The sequence below is a fragment of the Phodopus roborovskii genome, unplaced genomic scaffold (genome assembly GCF_943737965.1).
Source record: "Phodopus roborovskii unplaced genomic scaffold, PHOROB, whole genome shotgun sequence".
NCBI lineage: Eukaryota > Metazoa > Chordata > Mammalia > Rodentia > Cricetidae > Phodopus > Phodopus roborovskii.
The window spans coordinates 30,820,804-30,843,107 of record NW_026126571.1 but is presented as its reverse complement, the minus strand read 5'-3'; the positions used below and the strand labels follow the sequence as shown (position 1 = coordinate 30,843,107).

Below are 22,304 nucleotides of genomic sequence, written 5' to 3'. Positions count from 1 at the left end.
CCCACCCCCACTCACCTGCTAGTCCTGTAATGCCCCCACTTGCCCTCTCCCTGCCCCATTGCACGCACCCTTTAAGGCCCAGGTCAGACCCTGCTTCCTGCAGGGAGTTTTTCCTGGCCTCACTCTTGGGAATACATTTTGGTCTTCTCCAAATGTCCAGTATCATCTATCTTGCCCATAAACTGGGCTGGATTCATGCTTCATGTGCCCTTTGCTTCAGGTTCATTTGGGTTTGTGACTCCTGAGGGCAGAACCTTGGCTTGGGCCCATGTTTTCCCTGGGCTTGAGTACAGGAACTCCATAACATCAAAAGCTGAGAAAATGTGCAAAGTCTAGTAGGCCAGTGGATGCAGCTGGTGCTCTGGCATATACCTGAAGATTTCAGCCATCACAGCTACTCCTACCTCTAATTCTAACAGGGCCTCGGAGGTTCTGGGAGTTAAGTAGACACCTCTAGGCTTTAGGAAAAGCTGGGTGTCTTCAACTTTTAGAGCTATGTCTTGGGAGAAGATAGTAGGTGGACTTGCATCTCAGCTTTGGGGGTATGGGAAGACAGAAGGAGGGGTACCAGATCTGTGAGGTAGCTGAGATTACAGGGGTGGTCTTGGTAGTGAAAGAGCTATGGGAGGTGGTTTTATCAAGGGCTGAGTGCAACCAGTACTAAGGAAATGGAGAGCATCGGTCAGGTCCATAGATAAGGCCCTTCTGGAGCCACCAGTCTAGGTTGGGGTATCATTATACTGCCAAATGGCAGCCGTGGGTATACAACCCCAAACACGTATCTAGGGACATATATATGACAAACCGTCACAGGGACAAGGAGCCACATGGATTTGCACATACATGTTGACCTCCCCCACCGAGATGCTGGAGTCACAAGCCAGCATACACATTAACATGCTCTTCTAGCAAGTTCAGTGGGGGAGCTCATGGCCAGCGAGCCCTCCTCACAAAGGCTAGGATCCCCACCAACTCAGTGCCACCAGAGCGCTAGGCAGCAACATGCCGCCTGCGACTTCTTTCAACCCGACAGGGTACAGGCCCCACCCGGGCAGGCCTAGAGTGTGTCTGGGGCAAGGGGAGGGCGGCCTGCACGGCAGCCTGGAGCCGGAGTCCCCCCTGGCGTCCCCCCATCTCTCCTTCCCTCGCAGAAGCACGACCAGCACCAAATGGCAAAGCGCCGCTCCCCGCGCAGGGAGCGCTGCGCCGTGGCCCGCGGGATGGACCGACCGCCTCGCCCCCCACCGTGCGGAGCCAGCGGCCGCAGCCGGTGCTCTGGGGGCCCGGACCGCCGGCCTCACCGCCCTCCCTCTGCCCGCACTGGTCCCCAGCCCGAGCATGCGCGCTGCGGTCTCCCTCCCGGTGAAGGTCAGCCCAGGGCCCAGCTGCAGGACTCCGCCGCGACCAGGGGAGGCGGAGAAGGGAGGAGGGATGCGGGAAAGAGACTTAACTCCTTCTCTGCGGGATGATGGCCACCTAGACCCAGTCCGAGCCTAGAGTCTTGTGCTCCCTCCCTCAGTGGAGGTCCCGATTGGGGACAAGGAAGGGTGGGGGGAGTTGAAGAGGAGGTGGAGAAGGGGAAATGGAGGGCTGGAAGAAGCGAAGGGAAGCTGGCTGGGAGAGGAAGGGAGGGAGTGGGGGAGGAACAAAGGAGAGAAGAGGGAGAAAGGACAGCTTGCCAGAGAGACCCCTTTCTTTTATCAGCTTTCCCTATACCCAGCAGTAAAACTTCACTCAGAGGAATACAATTACCGTGATTTTATCGGGGGCGGGAAGGGAGTGTAAAGACAGACCCATTAGAGTTCTCAGGGCCAGGCCTCCTGATTTTTGTGACCTGGCCCATCCCTAACCTAAGCACACAACCTTCTCCTTTGGCTGCTAAATCCTGGGACATGGCAGGGGGTCCAGAGTCTGATGACTAAGCTCCAAGTCCCCAAGGAACTCTGGCTAGAACTTAGGGCCTGGCCCAGTCCCTAGGCATGGTAGGAGACCTCATAGCCTCTGAGACCCCAGCAGCCTCCACTCCTACCACACCTGAGAAACTCAGATACAATCTTTCTGGGGGATCCCTGTGTGTCTCCTGTTAGTGTCAGGGCACATCTGTGCCCAGCACACAGCCTGCTGCTATAAGGGGTCTGTCTCTGTGTAAGTTTGCCTTCTGTGTTTTGCAAGCGTGTACACACACACACACACACACACACACACACACACACACAGAGAGAGAGAGAGAGAGAGAGAGAGAGAGAGAGCAAATATGAACGAACAAAAAAACAAAGAAAAAAAATAGGACACCAAAGTAGTTTTGTGACCTTGGATGAGTTGCTGTTATCTGCCTGCTCCTGCTTCCTCAGGAGTAACAAGAGAGACTTGACAGGGATTCCTGCTCACAGACAGAAAAGAATTGAGGCACACAAGAGGGGGGGAGGGGAGAGGAGGGGGGCAGAAAGAGAAGGAGACAGAGCCCCACAGCCAGTGGGTGTTGCTCTGAGGTCTGGGCTGCTGTTACCCACTCCTCTGTGAAGCCCTCAGGGACACCGGCCTCCCTCCTTCCTTTCCTCAGAGTAACACTGTGCCCCTTGCCACACCTCATTTGTGCCCTCAACACCACATGCCACACCATGGGCCCCCTGCCACGAGGGAAAGACCTTACCGTGGGGTCCCCAGGGTCCTGCGCTGTGGGCAGGTACATGATAGAGGTTAGCGGGATGCACAGGTCCTCCTTCCTCTCTGCCTGCGTGGGTTTGTTCAGTCTAATGGGATGCTCCCTGACACCCTCCCACCCCCACACACTGCACACACAATGAACTGCAAACATGGGGGAGCTGAGACTCCTGGCCGCAGGAGGAGCGCAGAGCTGGCCTCTGGGGCTGAGCATCCCGCTGGCCTAGAGGGAAGGCACGTTATGGATTCACAGCCAGTTTTCTTTCATCCCCATCAAGGCCTCCATTAATTAGGTGGTCTCTTGGAGCAGGTCACTCTGAATAGCTTAAGAAGCTATAAAAAAATAAATAAATAAAAAATAAAAAGAAGCCACCCAGGCTAGATGCCCATTTCTCTGAGGATATTGCAGGTGTGTAAGGCCATATTTCTGCGGGGTCTTGAAGGGTGCTATCCCACTGCACCCCAGTGTGGCTCTGCCTGTAGACGGGTTGTATTCGTGGTTGAATTAGGCAGTACCCTGAGAAGAAAGAATATGTCACACAGAATCACCGCACCTCCTCCTCGATCAGCGCCTCATAGGTATGGCTTAGATATGAGAACGCTCGGGACAAAATTGTGGGTGAAGGTGGGGATGAGGCATGGCCTAGATCTGGACACACAAAACTGCGAGTTGGAGCCGATGGTGGCGCTCTGGGCCCATTCTGTGGGGCAGTTCATCATCCCCAGTAGAGCCCCTCTCACCCTCCGAGAAACTACCCTCTGTCAACCTCACATAGCATCCAAATGCCTGGCACTTTAAGGGAGTCTACCACTTCATGTACCAGACTAGTTGACTGTTTCATCTGTCTACAGATGCCACTGGCATCCTCAGTATTTGTTGCTAAGAAGTTGAGAACCCAGATTCGGGAAGAAGTCCGGTGGTTTCCTAAAGGTTTGCTCATGTCCTCAATTCTAACACTGTGTCCCTAGGAATGCCTCTGCCCACCCTGGGAAAAACACCTGTCTTCACCTCTGGCCAGGATGCCATCTGGTATCTCACTCTCCCCTGTTGAACTCTGGCAATACAAGGAAGATACAGAGTGATGGGAATAGGACTCAGGGCCTCATGTATGCTAAACCAATTCTCTACCACATGCCACACTGCGGGCCAACTTTATCCCGTAATGTACCATTTTAACCTTGTGTGAATATACCTCTTGACTATCCTCTCTCCTCATCGCACCTTCAATGTCTCTGCCAAACCCTTCCTGCCGGCAGACAACAGTCTTGTTTCCCTGTCTGAAAAGGACTCTCCTCACCCTGCTTCACACAGTTGCATGTCTGCTTTTGCTATCTTCACTTCTCCTTGAACTCAAATCCTAGTGGATGCACATCCTGCTGAGAGTGTCCGTCAGGAACACCAGTGGCCTCCACATTGTCCAATGCCACCTCCGATCCCCAGGCTATGTCTTGTCCTGTTCCTCATGTTCCCTCTCAATATGGGGGAACCAAGAGAGAAGGGCTCAGCTCCTAAAGCCTTCTATCAGGTCTCACTGGTACCACTGCTGCTATTCCCTAGGTCAAAACCACAAGTGCTAAGTGGTCATCTTGCTACCATGCTTCAGCCTGCTGCAGATACTGCAATCAGAGGGTTGCCCAAACAGGCACTCAACACAGTGGGCTGCATGTGTGCATCTATGTACACATAGGAAGAATGGGAAAAACAGTGAGGCTTGAGCCTCCCACAGCTGCAGCATCTCTAATGGTCAAGAACAGGATGCTGCCACCCATCATTAAAAATCACAGTTGATAAAAGAAACCAAAAGCACAAAAGGGATACTTTGTGAGTGCTTGGGCTCCCCCCAGGCTTCCCTTCTGATTTCCAGTAAGGCACAAGTCTTGCAGCCCACCCCACCACCCCCAGCTCTCCACACTCTGTTCTGGCCTCCTGACTCTCCCCATGGGCTGCTCTAGGCCTCTTGTGCCTCTTTGGAACCCAGGTACTTTTCTAGCCTCTTCTACCTGGGGTGCTCTTCCTCTACTCCCTGTAGGGAGGGCTCTCCCCTCCCCTCCAGAAGATCTGTTCTCACGCACACACAGTTTGAACTCCTATTGAAAACTGTATGTAGTCTTAGGCTGGGCATGAGGGTGCACACCTTGAATCTCAGCACTCAGGAGGCAGAGGCAGGAAGGCTTCTATGAGTTTCTGGCCAGCCTGGTCTACACAGTAAGTTTCAGGCCAGCTACAGCTCACAGTGAGAGCCTGTCTCAAACAAAATAAAATAAAAACCTGTAGCACCTAGCTGAGGAGATTGTTCAAGGGGAGAGTGTAAGAGCAAACCTTGATTCAGGCACATCCTCTGACTTCCCTGTGTGCACTGTGGCCCACGCCCACCTCTACCCACTATCAATAAATACACTAAATAATTAAAGGAAACCTGCATTCCTCTCTTCCCTCCAAGCCCCTTACTGCTTTTACTCTACTCAGTTCCCTCAACAGTACTTTAGACCTCCTCCAGACTACATAACCCCTCCTTTATATTAATGCCTTTCTCCCCAGCTTTACCCCACCACACATACCCCATTAGTGTGCAGACTCAGCTTTTTAGCTGTCTTGTTTGCTTATAACTCTCAAGTATCTTGGACATAACAGAGGCTGAAATCTAATGAAGATGTCCACTCCAGTCAGTTCGGAACTGAAGCATGCTTGCATGCTGGGTAAGGCTCCCAACTGAACCAGTGTTATCTCAGTGATAACAACACAACTGCCATTTGCATAGGACCTCTTCACTGTTGACCAAACACTTTCACACACATTAGCTGCTTGGTTCTCACAGACACCTCAGGTGCCTGCCGGAGAGGATTTCTAGTCAAAAGATAAGAAGAAAGGTGTTCTCTGAGCCATGTGACTTAAAAGTCACTGTGCTGTTACAGACCTGGCCTGCACATCAGACCTCTAATACAGAGGTCCTTGGGTCTCCCCTTCATCCCAAGTTGCCTCCCCAGAATCTCCTGTGGAAGACACACCTGTCCAGGAGTCACAGAGTTACACATTGGCATCCCCACCTTTCCACACACATGCCTTGTTAATGAAGGGTGCCAAAGGACTGGGAGATGGCTTAATGAGTAAATGCTCCCCATGCAAGTATAAAGGTCTGGGTTCAGATCCCTGGAACATGCACAGAAGTCCTGGCCCAGTGAAGTTCATCTGTAACCTCAGCATTTGGGAAGCAGAGATGGACAGATCCCTGGAGCGGCCAGCGAGTCCAGACAATCAGTGAGTTCCAGGTTCACAGAGAGACTTTCTCAAAACTAAAGTGAAGAACAACAGAGAAAGATACCTGACTTCAACCTCTGCCTCCACACATGAACAGGTGAGTTCAGTTAGTTACACAGCAGGAACACAGCACAAACATGTGCACACAAATCACATAGACACATGCCTGGTCTACAAGAGCTAGTTCCAGGACAGCCTCCAAAGCCACAGAGAAACCCTGTCTCAAAAAAACAAAAACAAAAACAAATCACATAGACACACACCACCCCCCACTCCCGAGAGAGAAAGAGAGAGAGAGAGAGAGAGAGAGCGCACAAGCAAGGAAATCAAGACTCCTGGAAGCCTCTGCATTAAAGCTGATTTACCTTCAATTATCTCTTTTTGTTAATTTTGTTTGTTTGTTTGTTTGTTTTTGAGACAGGGTTTCTTTGTGTTGCCTTGGCTGTCCTGGAACTAGCTCTGTAGACCAGGCTGGCTTCGAACTCACAGAGATTCACCTGCCTCTGCCTCCAGAGTGCTGGGATTAAAGGCATGAGACACCACTGCCCGGCTCAATTATCTCTTAAACACACCCCCAAACTCAAGCACATTGTTCCAAACATTGGGAATATAAATCTTCAAAGAAGTACCACCCTGGTGTCTAAGATAAATGTCAATGCACTATGGCTGTCTCCTCAGCTCCTGTGTAAAATCTTGGTTAAATTTGGAACAAGCTCCTTGTTGTGCCCCTTTTCCTGGATTATGGCTAGACATATGTGTGCATCTGTATAACATGAGGAAGCATGTGTATCAGTCATCATGTCCACATATCTCCCTGCCCCTCACCTTAGGCTGCTATGCTTCAGAAGCTTATTGTCCTCAGGACACACCACCCCACCCTGCCTTCCTGGCATCACTTGATAATCATAAGTTTGGGAAACTCAGGGACTCTACCCTGGCCCTCAATAGGCTGGCTTATGTGGAACAGACTATGGCTCTCTCCCTCCCTCTCTCTCCCCCTCCCCGTGTGTTTGCATGAATACTGCATGTTCATATGCATGGGTATATATGCAGGTGTGCATGTATGTGGAGGCCAGAAGTCAACTCAGGAACTGTGTATCTTGGATTTTTTTTTTTAAAAATCATTTGGAGCTTGCTGATTAGTCTAAGCTGGCAGACTAGCAAGCCCCAGAGAGGGGCCTAACTCTCTCCCCAGCACTAGGATTGTGTGTGCTATAATGTCCAGGCTTTTTACATGAGCAAGAGATCAATCTTTGGCCCTCATGCATGCACTGTAATCACCAAATAGGCTATCTCCATGGTTTCCCAGATTTTGTGTGGAACTTGGTGAAAGTATATAGGGTTGAAAAGCAATAAGGACTGTCCATGAACTGTTCATGCATGTCCATGAACAAGGATCTCACAGTTGAGTTCTGCATCTCCTTGTATCTCCAGTATAGTCTAAGAGAGCAGAAATAAGTACACCTGGGGTCAAAGGCTCTGGTGGCAGCTAAGCAACCTCCCTGAGCCAGAGGGAGGGAACAGGATAGGCCTGTCTTCAGGGTCTGAACTGGCTTGGTATCCCACACCTGTCCTCAAGTACCCTTTTCTATGACACTGGTGGCAGCTGGCAGCAAGCAGTAGCAAGCAACAGGCCTTGTTCTTAGAACTGGCCCTTGCTTGGTCACTCTGACCTGGCAATCAACTGTCTGGGGTCAGGGCTTTGACAACCTGGCTCCACTGACCTGTCCTGTCATCCTCTATGGTACTAACCCACTGTCGTGGATGGAGTCTCTCTGCAGGTAACATGGTGTGATGCTCTGAGTTGAGGCTGTAAAACATGTTTTCTCAACTTTGGTACCATTGGCACTGGGGTAGGATGACAAGCATAGCCTCTTTAGCACTGAGCTATACTTCCTGCTCCAGAGTGTCTTTTTGTGGTAGCTCTCTTATGCACTGCAGAGTGTTTGAAGCATCCCTGCATCCCTGGCCTCCAGCATCTTCTACTAGACTCTTTCCCCAGGGGGATCAACAAAACACAGCCAGACACTGACCCCTGTCTCTGGAATGAGGGACTGACCCCAGAAGAGAACCTCAGCTCTACAGTCGTGTCTTGGGGTCACATCTGACTCAGCACTGAGTTCTTTGACACCTCTGAGCCTCATTTTCCTTATCTGCAACACAGGAAGCCCTGTCTTGGCTCACAATGGCTGAGGTTACAGAGAGGCCCAATGCTTTACCCCACACAGAGCTACTCTCTTAGTCCCCCAGTGTCACTGCCCTCCTGGGTTGCCTCTACTTCATAGTGCAGTCCCAGCTAATTTTGCTGCTGGCTGACCCCTGCTAGACACAGTGGCAGCAAAAGACCCCCAGCGCCCTTCAGCTTTGGGGAAGAGAGGAGAGTGGGAAAGCTGCACAAATGCCCTGGAGGGAGCATGTGAGAGATTGGCCAGGGCCCCTAGGAAACAGCCAGGCAATTACTCAGAATAACTAATTACGATAGGCTCTGGGATCCCTGGGGAGTTTGGACTTTCCCCAAATCCTTGGACACATCCCAGCAGAGAACAGCCTAGGGCTACACCAGTGCAGATGGGTCACAGCATGGGAAGCCCGTGGCCTATACCTGAGAAAGGCTGTGCCAAGGGGCTACAGGAAGCAGACGAACACTCAGGAGCCACATAGGAGTATGTGCCCTGGGCATGAACCTCAGACAAACCCACAAGACCAACAGTCCAAGATCTGAGTTGGGATAAACAGCAGAGGCATCTACATAAAAGCTGGCCTGTGAACTCAGTGCGCCCTACTTTACATACTGTGAGCGAGTGTCCATGCCAAGAGAGGTACGCCCCCACCTCTGGGGACCTCTGTAGTCCTTGAATAGACAAGATGGGTGGAGGGCTTAGTGACAGGAGCCTGTTCAGGCTCTGCAGAGAAATCAGGGATGCAGCATCCGAAAGGTGAGGCTCAGAAGCCATCTTGCCTGCACTAGATGTGCAGAAAGCCCCACGGGGATGAGGTAAGCGTGGGTAGTAGAGTGCCATGGTTCTGTGGCACACAGAGAGGTACCCTTCTTCTGGGAGAGGCTTGGGGACTTGGGCTTTATCTTGCTGAGGGTCTTACGAATGATGGGATGAGAACAGATGGCAGGTGTCCAGAGAGCTTGGTCAGGACTAACCAGTAAGAATTACAGCTGACACACAGGCATCTGCTGAGTCGGGAGCAGAGCCTGCCTCTAGTGTGTTTTCATTTGTTTCAGGTAACCCAAGTAGGCTGAGAAATCTCTATGTAGCTGAGAATGACCTTGAACTTGTGATTTCCCTGCCTCTACCTCCTGAATCCTAGGAGGATTATAGGTATGCACCATCCAGCCTGCTTCTGAGGTGCTGGGGCTTGAGTCTGGGGCTTTGTTCCTGCTAGGCAAGTATTGTACCAACTGAGCTATAGGCCTCTTTGCATCCAGTCTGAATTGCAGCCTTAGGCCATAGGCACACAGAAGTGGGAGGAGGGAGTGAAGATGTCCCCAAATATTTAATTAAAAAACTAACTTGGGGGTAAAGGCAGGAAAATCAGGGTACAAAGCTAACCTCAGCTACAGAGCAAGCTCTGTGCCTGGGCTACATTATACCCTGTTTCATGAAAGAAAACAGCTGAGGGCAGGGGCTGTTGATTCAAATCATGGCTGAGGTTATAACTGCAATTTCAAACCCAAGTGAGAGCCACAGACAAGAGGCGATGTGTTCCTACATTCACACAGCCCCCTCCATACTTGGCTGCCAGTGAGGTCACTGCAGCAGCTCTCAAACATTCCACATCCCATGAAGCCATGCGTCTGTTTCCCAAGTTCTACCTGCAGGAAGGTCCAGCCTCCCCTCCCTTCCAGCTACATCACCAGGTGGCAAGTTGGCTGGTTATCTCGGGCCAGCACCAGGGCCCAGCATTTCCCATGTTTTTCTGTTATCATTAACATCCTCTTCTCTGCTGCCCTCATACTCACCACAGGGTTAGGGTTAGGGTTCTGTCTCTTCCTGATCCTCCAAGTCCAACTGTATCATCTGCCTACGGCCAATCTTGGTCTGGGCACCCTCATTTCTTCCCTGACCCATCTCTGCACCCCTTCTCTCTCCAACTTGTTTCCTATACCATGGCCAGATCAGTATTTTAAAAGGTGACTGGGAACACAGTACATCCTTTTTAAGAACTGACAATGGCTTCCATCACACTAACTAAATCCAAAGTTCTTGTCCAGTTCTCCAACTCACTGAGCCCCTATTACCTCATGGGCCTTTGCACATGCATAATCAGCTCTTTATGGCTGAAAGTCACACTCCTGAAGACAAATGTGTTTCAGGAGCTGATACCTGCTCCAGCCTTGGGGCAGTGCCCTAGAATGACAGCAGTGTTGGCCACAAGGTAGGGTGGAGTAGCATACCTCCATAGCCTGTCCCAAAGCCTAAGGCATGGGACAGGGTCTTGAGGGGGAGGGGGTCTGCAGTGAAGTTTCTAAGACAGCAATGGGAGTTCCTAGGGTACAATGAAGCTATTATCCCCTAGTTGGCCCTCAGTTAGCCAACCCTCCCAGCCCCCGTGACAAGGAGGTGGCATGAGTGAATGGTGACAAGAGTGGAGCTGTGTCCCCCTCTGCTGAAGGCAATGGCATGGTTGGCTGCAGTGTCTGAGCTGGGGTCTCCTCAGGAGGAGCAGCACTGAGTGCCAGGGTAACTGGTGTCACACGGGGTTCTGCATCTTCCCACATGAGGAGGCCTAGGGCTAGGAGGCTACCAGGGTCTCACCCTCCAGCACCTCAGCAATCGCAGTGTGTCCATTTGTCCCTCAGGGCCTTGGTTCCCAGAGATTTGAGCTCCATGGCACTAATCTCCTCGAGATCTTTCTGAAAGCAGCTATTGAAGCTCCCTCCCTTGCGTGGGTTGAATAGTGAGCCCCTAATTCTGGACATGTCCAGTGTATCAGAATGTGAACTTAGAAAGAGATTCTATGGGACTGGAGAGATGGCTCAGTGGTGAAGAGCACTGGCTGCTCTTCCAGAGGACCAGAATTCAATTCCCAGCATCTTCATGGCACAAATGTCTGTAACTCCAGTTCCAAAAGCTCTAACACCCTCACACAGACACATATGCAGATAAAACATTAATGCACATAAAATAAAAATAAAATAATTTTAGAAAGACAGATAGACAGACAGACAGACTCTGGTGTAATCACGCGTCACAGGTAAGGTCCTGATCCACTATGACCAGTGTGCTCTGGGCTCAGGGCAATGTGCATAGAGGAGTGTAAAGGGGTACAGGGAGACGTGGCCTGCAGCTGTGGCACACTAGTTCACTCATACTGCCATTCCATTTGTGTCCCTGACCTGGAACCTGAACGTGGTGTCTATTCTCTGGAAAGCACTGAATGTCACACCTTAGACATGTACATCCCAGTAGTTCGTCCCATGACAGCACCTCAACAATCACACTGAATCTGAGTATTCCATATGAATCTCTCTAAGTCTCAATGTCTTCCACATGAGAACGGGTGTACCCCACCTTGCCTGGGTCAGTGTGAGCAGCATAAGCACATGAGATGTCATGACAACATTGTCTTCAGGGCATAGGGCCATCACTGTGACAGCTTTTCATTTGGGACTCACATCCCATAACCCCATGTGCCTTGAATCCTCACACCCTTTCTCTCTCCACTTGCCTAAACACTTGCCCACTCCATGCTTGTGAAACAGTCCCTGGGACTCAGAGATAGAACTTTGGTTATTCCTGCCAACATGTATGTTGGGAGAATCAGCTCATTGCTGGACTGGTTGGGAGCCTCTAGGATCCAGTATTGATACAGTTACCATCTCCAGCTGTGTGGCATTCACAAGTCTGAGGAAATGTGACAATTGTCTTCAACCAAATCTTTGCTCATCTAAGTCTTTTCACTTAGTATTGAAAAGGGACAAAAGGTGGAGAAAGTCTCTTTACAGACTTCTCTATGCATACTGGACTTTGTTTTCAATTATTTTTTAATACATGCATATATACATACATACATACGATTTTCACAGGATTATTATTTTTGTTTTGGTTTTTTGAAACAGGGTTTCCCTGTATTGGTTTGGAGCCCGTTCTGGAACTCACTCTGTAGATCAGGCTGGGTGTGCGCCACCAATGCCCCACTTTTTTTTTTTTTTTTCAAGACAGGGTTTCTCTGTGTAGCCCCTAGCTATCCTGGAACTAGCTCTGCAGACCAGGCTGGCCTCAAACTCACAAAAACCCACCTGGGATTAAAGGCATGCATCACCAGGATCCTATTTTGTAGTTCAGGCTAACCTTGAACTTTTTCTTTCTTTATTTTTATTAATTAATTAACTTATTTTTGAGACAGGGTCTCCCTGTGTAGCCCTAGCTGGGACTCACTATGTAGACCAGGTTGGTCTGGAACTAACATAGATCTGTATGCCTGTGCCTCCTCAGTACTGAGAAATCACCCTGAACTCTGATCTTCTTTCTTTAGTCTCCCCAAATAGACTTATAGGAGCCACCACACCCAGATCATCTTCGTTCTTATGAAACAAACTGATAATAGTAACATCCAGCCAGTGTTGTGCCTTAGTCTTAACTCAGCTCTGGTGGGACTGCTTATGCCAGTATAACCAGCAAAGGACACAGAGTGGTCTCACTGAGCACATTTCCTGCTTAGGGCTAATGGTTACCTAGCCACTAGTACACCACTGCACCCATCCAGCCCTCCTTATATATCATACCCTAACTACATCGAGAGAGCTTCATCAGCTACCTGCAAATGGAAATGCACTTCTGAGGCAGCTGATTTGGGTTCTGGGCTGAGGGAGAGAAGAGATAACAGGTAGTAGGACGAGAGGATTTGAGTGTTGCTTTGGCCACACAACATCTTTCAAAAATATTTATTTTTGTATATATGTATGTATGCATGCATGCACGTGCATCTCTATGTGTCTGTGTAAATGTGTGGGCATATATGTGCAGGCATGTACACAGAGTTCAGAAGAGGACATCAGGTGTCTTTCTCTATCACTCTTCATCTATTCCTTTGAGGCAAGATCTCTCCCTGAGCCTAGGACTTGATTTTTCTTGGCTAAGCTGGAAGCTAGTCCACCCTGGTGATCCTATTATTTCCATCTCTCAGAGCTGGGATTACAGGCATTCATGGATGCCTGGCTTGTTATGTAAGTACTGGAAGCTGAGTCTGGTCCTCATGGAGCAGCAAAAGCTCTCAACTACTGAGCCATCTTTCCAGACCTCACACTGTCTGAAATCTTTATTTGGTGCCACTCTTAAAAATTTGGGAAATTTCATAGGAAAAGTCAGGTCTCTAGAATCACTTAGAAATTTAGTGACATGGTTCCTGAAGTCAACCAGTCCAGAGGGTAGAGGAAGAGTTGTTCCTTTCAGAGAGGCTGGTTCTTCTAAAGGGACACAGTGTCAATTCTCCGTATTGCCCCCCCCCAATTCCTTATTTTAGCAGTTACAACCCAAATGCCCTGGGGGCCCAGCTATGATTACAAGAGAGTGGTCTGGGCTTTGTGTGAGATGATAAATAACATTTGACTCTGAGCCCCAATGCTGTTAAGGAAGAGGGGCTGGGGTAGAGAGGCTCTATACAAAGGTTGGCTGTTTGTCCTTTTGAGGGCCAGCACGGTTTGGGCACAGCATAGCTCTGAGGGCCAGAAGTGGTGGAGACACCCTATCTGGGACTCTAGCCCTGACCACTGGGAAAATGACTTAGATTTTTGAGCCTCAGTGTAATTGTCTTAAAAGTGCTGGCAATTCTAACCACATTTGCACCATAGTGTTTTGAGGCCCAATTAAATCAGGAAACAGTTTTAAAACCACCAAGACAGTCAAACAACACCAGCTGCAGTTGTCCACCCAGCTGCTAAACTCTATCTACTTCCTGCAGGTGCCTGGGTCCCCTGCTCCCAGGGCCCAAGTGCGGCTGAGGCAGCAGGCAGGGGCTGGAGAGCCTCAAAAGCTAGGCCACTGAGCCCTAGAGGGGGTACTTTCAAGTGTCTCAGGAGCCCTGGGCTGTAACTTAGTTAGTAGAGTTCTTGCACAGCATGCACAAGGCTCTGGGTTCAAACCTGAGAACTGCATAAGGCATGACTGTAATGCCAGCATGTGGGAGGTGGAGGCCAGCAGGTCAGAAGTTCAACACCAGTCTCAGCTACACATCAAGTTGAGGCTACATGAAACTCTGGCTCAAAAAAAGTGTATGGAAAAAAAAAAAAAGTGTAGGGCAGTGGTAAAGAGGGGAAACAGAGGCAAGGGAGGGCCAAAAATCACAGTGATGTTCCTTGCAAGACTAGACTGGGGTAAGTTAAAAGAAGAACCTTGGGGACTAGGCATGTGACTCAGTAGTAGAGCGCTTGTCTGTAGTATGCTCATGACCCCAGCTCCAATTCCTAGCACCACAAATAAGACAAAGAAAACCTGTAGGAAAGACAAGAAAGGAGTCCTCTCCAATATGCAGATGGAACAGACTGGGAGGTGTTGGCTATAAGGATGAACTAAACAAAGATCAATCCCTAGGAGAGTTCAGGGGATAGGACAGTGTGGACGCCAAGCTGACCAATGGGTGTTGGGACCTGGTGCTACAGGGCTTGCAGATGAAACCTGCAGAAAGCAGGGCTGAATATTTACCAGGGCTGCTCCCAGCTCAAGTTTCATGCAGAGTGTTCTGCACTCATATGCAGTGAGTCCTTACAGAAAGAAAGGCTTTGTGATCAATGCTGCAGACAAGACACTTTGGAGAAATAATGCTCCCACCTAAGTGTGTGTGTGTGTGTGTGTGTGTGTGTGTTTAACTTACTATGTAGTACATTATGCTAGCCTTGCACTGAAGACTGAAGGCATGCATCCCCATGCCCAGCTCAGGAGGCAGCACAGTCTTCTATGATAAGTCTGCCCAGCCCTCAGGGGCCTCTCTGGAAGGGCAGGACCAATTGTCCCTCAGAGGAGATGGTGTGTAGGACAGCAGTGCACAGGGGCTAGGAGCAGATAAGGTCTACTCTCTGCAATCCCAGAGGTCCAGGCCAAAGTCAGAGGGAGGGAAACTCTCCATCCCCATAGCAACATTTGAACATGGAGTGTGTCTGACTGTGGAGAGCCATCCTGACAGGCGGAGCTGCAGGAGAAAGACCAGTTGTTAGGGCTGAGAGCACATGAATGGGCAGAGGGGTCAGACAAGGGCAGAGAAGGCCAGCTGTACCCAGAGGGACCTCAGCTCCTCGGAGCCAAGGCCTCCCCTGCCTCGCCCCCCACTGTCTCATTCATCTGCTCCTCATTCCAGGAATACTTTTCTACTATGCAGAAAAGCACCCATGCTAAGTGCTAGCGCTGTGAGTGCTGGACTGAGTGGCACCCCGGCCTTTGGGTTATCTTCAGAGGAGTCTGGGTGAGACAAGGGTAGTGATAAAGTAGGAGTTACAGGGGAAACTGAAGAAAACAAGAACAAAAACAAACAAACGAACAAAAAACCCAGGCAAATGTACCCTGTAGATCTTTAAGGACACTACAGTTAAATGTTTAAATTTTAGGAAGGTGCTATGAGACTTAAGTGGGACTCCACTTCTAATCGGGGATGGGAGTAAGTCTCTCTGAGTGACATGTAACTGAATTTAATTGACCAGGGCAAGGGATTAAGGAAAGCTATGGAGGCAGAAGGAATAGCAAGGAATGGCAAATTTGAGGTCATCCTGGGCTATATGAGAGTCTGTCTCGAGCAAGAAGAAGTAGATGGATGGGGAAAATAAAAGCCAATAAAATGGGGCTGGAGAGACAGCTCGGCAATTATCATTGTTTGTGCAGAGGACCTGGGTTCAGTTTCCAGTGTCCACCTGGTGGCTCACAACCATCTATAACTCTCTTTCCAGGGGCTCTAACACACTCTTCTGGCCTCTGTGTGTAGCAGGCATGCACAGAGTACACATACATACATCCATGCAAGCAAGCAAAACACTCACACACATAAAAATAAATAAATCTTTAAAAAAGTTTTTTTTAAGCCAATAAAAGAGCATAGTGACTGTCCTGAATGACAGATTAGGAAGAGGATGGTATGACAAATGTCATTCCCAGGTCTGGACTTTGATATCACTGTCTAGCAGTGTGACTGGCCCCATGACCACTGCCAAGGGGACCCTCCTCTCTTCATGGGTTCACAAGGGAATTTGCATTCTGTTCCTCAGGAGATGACCCGGATTACCCGTCCAACTTTCTCTGTACCCTCTCCCCTATCTGGTAAGGAGGGGAGGGGCATAAGGCTCACTGACAAGCCCATCAGAGGGATCTTAGGGCAGCTTCTGTTCGCTCAACCCTGCTCTTTTGGGGGAACCCATATGGGACAGGCCATTTGCTCCTGTTCCCATGCTCCAGGTACCTAAGCCTCAATCAGGAAAGGGTGGTCTTCCACACTCAGGCCTCATGGTCCAGCCTCCTCCATTGGTCTAGCTTCTCTCAGTTAATGAGTCCCTGGACTCTGTCTGGGTCTTAGAGGGTCTGGGTTCTGTAGGGAAGGAGTGTGGTTGCCTGGTCCTCCTTGCGCCTCAACTTACCTGCTAGACATGTGATGATCTTTATTTTCTAGGAGACCGTCTCACCCCAACCAGGAGGTGGTGACCCTGGACTTACCCTCAGCTTTAGACTAACCTTCCTCTGCACAGTGTGTATCGGATACATTGTGTCACAATATTAACATATAGTCACACATATTAACAATTATTTCTTGAAAGTAGCAATCCCTTCTGCTAGTTGCTCTAAATTTAAAACAAATAGATTTGATTCTAATGTGTACACGGTTTTTTGCCTGCATGCATGTATATATGTGCACCACATGCATACCTGGTATAGGTGGAGGTCACAGGAAGGCAGTGGATCTCCTGGAATTAGAATCCCAGAACCAAACCTGGGTCCTCTGCAAAAGCAACAAATGCTCTCACGCTCTGAGCCATCTCTAGCCCTTCAGGTTAGGCACACTGCATAAAGATCTATATGGCCAGGCAGCGTGACACTCAGTCCATTCCCCAGCCCAAGGAAACTGCTAGGAAACATTGTAAGACTTAGCTCAGCTTTGTCACACTATGTTCTTAATATAACCCAACAAGAGGCAGGTTAGAATAACAGTGATTTGATCAAGTAGTCGGGTTTTAGCTTAAGGAAGGGTAAACAGGTTAACAGAACCACAGGGGTTTATGCTTACACTAGCCTTGCCCTGGGCCACAAGGCATTTCCCTTTCCATCTGCCCTCAGTCCCAATTTTCCCTGCATCATTGACCTTGCAAGGCCCCCGAGCCCTTTCTGGAACACAGTAGAGTGGAAGTACATCTGCCTGAGGCACCTTCTCTCTGCGTCTCTACACTCCCTGGGAGCACAGTGTTCTTCCCTCAGGGCCCCAGAATGTTCTTTAGTCTGGAGAAATGGTTCAAATGGGAGTCAATCCAAGTTTGTAAATTCCAGTAAAGGCATGTGCGGAACCATGCTTGGGAGGCACATTCTCAAATTCCCTAGAACTAAGTTTAGGTCACAAGGAAACTGATTTCACAGCTGGGAAAGAAGGGAACAAAGTGTATATTATCTCAAATGATAGCACAGCTCGATTGAGCAGCAGCTCTCCAACAAGATCCCTTGTGAGTTTCCAAGATTTCCCAAATCCCTCACCATCAAAGGTACTAGGGACAAGAGCCACAGTCCCTAGTGTACACAAGCAGCAGGCAAACAGCACCATGCTTTGCTAACTTTGGCAGATGGGGGCGGGGCTTCTGAACTCTCCAGGAAGCATCTAGTGACCTAGGGCCATGCTGGGACCAGTTGTCACTGCCCCAAACCCCAGTTTCCGCAGGCTTCCTTTCTTTCCCCCAGTGCTCAGACCTACAGTGAGATCATGCCGAGAGCCCCTGGAGGCTTAATTCAGTGCACCCCACATGAGCTGTGCTTAATGGGGCTTATCACAGGATGGACAGCTTCTGTGTACTTGCTAATGACCCAGCAGTCCCCTATCCCCCACCTTCAGTGCTTCCTCCTCTGACTAACTAGAACTTTTGGATGGGGAGCCTGAGCTTGTTCCAGGACAAGCCTGCTGGATCTACCTGCATCCCCATTTGCTCTGGGAAGCTTCACTACAACAGTCCCCACAGACTTAGGAGGAGGTCCCCTTGTCACCTGAGGTGCTGGTGAGGTTGTGAGGAAGGAGGTGGGAGTCCTGACCTTTCTGTGGGCAACAGAAGTCTGGGATTCCAGTGTGGGGATGGGCATGCCCATACCATGCTTGTTTCAGGGTTATGGGTACCACGTGATGTGCTCATAGCACCATATGGCTCTTACACTCTGAGACAGGTGAGGTGTGCGTGTGCATGAGTGCGTGCGTGTGTGTGTGTGTGTGTGTGTGTGTGTGTGTGTGTTTAAGGGGGTAAGAGTGTTAGGAACAGCAGCTGGCCAGGGCTTCCTCTTGCTCCACTCTGAGGAAATAGAGGCTGAGAGCAGCTTCACTGCCTATACATACCCCACAGTGTGAGGCCTTTTGAAGCTCTGACTTCCAAAACCACTTCAAGCTGCATCCATTCAGGGCTTTCCTGATGTCTCCCTCCTCAGAGGGCCACACTGATGTACTTCTTTTAGCCCCTTCCCATATCCAGCAAGGTTCTTGAAAAGTGATCTTTCTTTCCTACCTTTCTTTCCTACACCCTAGCATGTCCCTCTAGTCAGGTTGGAACTGGTGTGAGACTGCCCAAAGTCGCCCTCCTCTTTGACTGGAGTGGAGGGTCCAGCTCCTGTGTAGCAGCACAACAATACATCCAAGCTTGAAGCCACTACCACCCCCTTCCGCTGTGAACAACCCCATCTGGGGCCTCTGAGGGGCTCTGAGAAGTCTGCTCAGCTTGTTTGTAGGTTGCTGAGCTGAGGGAAAGATGTGTCAAGGATCTTCAGATTCCTTCCAGATAATGGGGATCATTGGGTGAGAGGAAGGTATTGAGATCATGGGGAGTCATTTGTGTGAATGGAGAGATGTTGTACATCCAGCTGTTAGTGGATACCAGGAATTCAGAAGAAATAAGATCCATAAACCCTTTTCATATGAACTTGGTTTCAATTAACTTGTTCCTGGATCACAGTGGCTTTGAGGCAGAGTCTAGGGACTCCTAAGGAGATGAAGGGACACTCCTAAGAGGTAGCACAGATATGGTGGAAGGTACTAAACAACAGATGTCATCAGGGTCAGGAAAGTGCCCCATGCTGGGAGGGATGTACAGAGGCACTGTGTGGATACTTGGGACCAGTGGGGAGGTGGAAGACGGTTAGGGGTGGGGAGCAAGGCAGAGCCAGAGCCTAGAGCTGGCAGACTTTGGCCAAAGCTCCTGCTCCTAGGCTGGCAGAGAAGAAAGAACCTACCTGTACCACGGTGGGTAGGTGTTGAAGACCTGGGGTCATAGATGTCAAGGTCCTGCAACTGGGGAGTCATCCAGTGCCCCCTTGGTGCCCTGGCCCAGAGCCTGCCACGCCTGTAGCACCAAGGGCCATGCTGATGCGGATCTGAAAGGAGAGGGCTGTGGGAGGCCTAGCCTGGGCCCTGAGCCCCTAGGGCAGGCTCTAAAGGACCCTGGAGGGAGGCTAGGTTGCAGGCCTCCTTTCAAAGGAGGTCAGGTCTAAAGAAGAATATGGGGAATTGTGCAGAAGGGGTCAGGCCCTGGGGCCAGTACAAGTGTGCCTGATGTACATGGAGGTGCCCAGGACAGAGAACTTCAGCCAGGAGCTGAGACCACAGCAGAGACTGACCCCCAACAAGGAAAGGCAGATCTGGGAGGTGTGAGCTGAGCGCTGGAGCTGGAAGAGACTTTCTGGCCAGGATTATATCTAGCATCAAGACAGCCCAGGGTGAGCAGGTAGGTGGTCACCCACATTCCATCAACAACTTGTTCTAGGCTCTCCTGTACCACTGCCTTCGGGGTTCACCCCAGGTCCTGTGGCCTTTCCCTCCTGGGAAGAGCAGAAAGGTCCCAGACTTGGGGCAAGAGAGTACAGTTCATGGGGTGGGGTGGGGTGGGGGGCAGGTTTGGGAGTGGTCCAGGAACATGCAGAGTATATGGGTGGAGATATGTTGGGACCCAGCTGAGGATGCTGAGGCGGGATGTGGGGCATGTGATAGGAGAGCCAAGAGGGTCTGAGGTAGGCACATGTGAGCAGGAAAAGGCTGCAATCTGAGCCTGGGGGCAGGAGCCGTAGGCAGGTGAGGAGGGTAGCAAGTAGAGTATGGGAAGGTGCCACGCAGTGGGCAGGAAGCAAGGTGCCAGGTAGGGAAGGAGTGAGCGGATGCCAGATACGGCAGGTGGGACAAGGCTGCCAGAAGACCAGGCGGGGAACGTGCTAGGCAAGAGGGAGGTGCCAGGCAGTGGGGAGGAGGGAGGTGCCAGACAGGGAAGGGAAGGTGCCAGGCAGCAGGGTGCCAGACAAGGGCAGGGGGAGGGGACACAGGTGGAAGGAGGGTAGGAAGGTACCGAGTAGGGGCGAGAAGAGAGGGTACCAGGCAGGGATGAGGTGTCAGAGATGGGGCTGGATGGGAGTTGGCTGGAAGGGGAGTGCCAGGCAGAGGTAATGAGGAGAGTCAGGAGGGTGGGCAACACCAGGACAGAGAGAAGGTGACAGCAAGGAAGGAGGGTGTCAAATAGGGAGGGGGGACTGCCCAGGTAAAGGGAAGATGCCAAGCCAGGGGAAGCAGGGAACTGCCAGGTAGGTAGAGGAAGCGGCCAGGTACGAGGAAGGGGATGCCAGGTGGAGGGAAGAGGGATGCCAGGTGGAGGGAAAGATGCCAGGTAGAGGGAGGATCAGGGATGCCAGGTAGAGGGAGGAAGGATGCCAGGTGGAGGGAAGAGGGATGCCAGGTAGAGGGATGCCAGGCAAAGAGAGGAAAAGGAATGCCAGGCAGGAGGAAGAGGGATGCCAGGCAAGGGGAGGAGGGATGCCAGAGAGCAGAAGGAGGGATGCCAGGCAGGGAAGAGGAGGGATGCCAGGCAGAGGGAGGAGGGGGATGCCAGCAGAGGCTCGGCAGCACTGCCAGCAGGGAAGGCGGGGGCGCTGGCGCAGCGCGGCTGGGCGGCGTGTTTGGCTAGGGCCACGGGGGCCGCGCGGTGCGGGTCGCTCACCTGCTCCCTCGGGACCCCGGCCCCGGAGCGCCGCTGCCCGCCCTCCGCTCGGATCTCCGGCTGGACTTGGCGCCTGCGCCGCTACATCCTGGAGCGGGGGAGGCGCAGGGAGCGTCTGCAAAGAGCTAGGCACCTAATAATGAGTTAGGGATCGGAGTAAGAAGCTTTGCCCCATCCAACAGTGCGGGTGATCTTCAGCTCTGAGCCCTGAGACTGAGCCCTTGCCAGACCTTGACCCATCCATGGTGAACTTCAAGCTTGTGCACTGATATCTTGGAATTGCACCTGCACACCCATATTTCACAATACACTCAAAACACTCTGCTACTTCTCACTTCTCCATACTAACCATCTACACTATGGACATATACACACAGCTGTGTGCTTACACACAGTGGGAGCATCGTGAATGCTGCAGATGTTCCTTCCCCTAACATAGCGTTCCCACGCACACTCTGGTACCCTTGCAGCATTTGAGACCCAATTGAGATCTCTGGTGTAGCTGGACTAGCTGACACAGACCTCAAAAAGGCCACTTAGAACATAGGGCCAGCCAAGCCTGGTTTTGGTCACCTGTGAGGTCTTCCCAGAGTCCCTCCAATCACCAGAGTCCAACTAGCAGAGTATCTGCAGGGCTCAACTCTGACCTGCAGAGCAAATGGGTTCAAAGAGCTGGGCAAGGACTGGCGTCTGTGGGAAGAAACCGTTGAAGAAGAACAACAGATAGGGAGAGTAAGACTGCTAGATGCCTGGGAGCAGAGGCCCGTGCCCGCCTCTCCCAAGGACATAGCAGACAGCGAGCTGTGGAAGAGGCTGATGTCAAAGCTCTACCCTGCTCTCTTAGACTTGCCTCTGCTCAGGAGGTCTGGCCACTCCACTTATGTGATGGTCACTTCAGAATCTAAGCCCTGAGCCCTGAGCCCTGCCTGGCTGTGCTGTCCCTGGGCATGAGCAGAGCTCTTTCTTCCTTCCTTCTTTCCTTCCTTTCTTCCTTTTTCCTTCTTATTGTCTTAAAATTTTAATCGTAGCTGAATAGTGGTGGCACACGCCAGTGGCAAGCAGATCTTAGTGAGTTTGGGGCCAGCCTGGTCTACAAAGTGAGTTCCAGGACAGCCAAGGCTGTTATACAGAGAAACCCTGTCTCAAAAACAAAAACACTTTAATTGTGAAAAAATAGATATAATAAAATTAACATCTTTTTAAAATATTTACTATTGAAATTATATGCATGTGTGTGTGGGT

General features: G+C 50.7%; 1 protein-coding gene across 4 annotated transcripts in view; it reads right to left on the bottom strand.

Moving 5' to 3' along the window:
- Smarcd3 (SWI/SNF related, matrix associated, actin dependent regulator of chromatin, subfamily d, member 3) overlaps nt 1-21,135 on the bottom strand; it is a 31,844-nt gene extending 10,709 nt beyond the window's left edge. The window contains exon 1 of one of the 4 annotated variants that reach the window (XM_051203238.1): nt 21,063-21,135. Coding sequence is in view for 3 of the 4 variants with exons in the window: in XM_051203237.1 (XP_051059194.1) it covers nt 19,315-19,353 (39 nt within the window). In the remaining variant the exon portion in view is untranslated. Of the gene's footprint in view, nt 1-2,650; nt 2,776-19,314; nt 19,489-21,062 lie in introns of those variants that run through there. The other 3 variants (XM_051203237.1, XM_051203232.1, XM_051203233.1) reach the window with 3 other exon arrangements.
- Between the last annotated feature and the right edge of the window lie 1,169 nt (nt 21,136-22,304).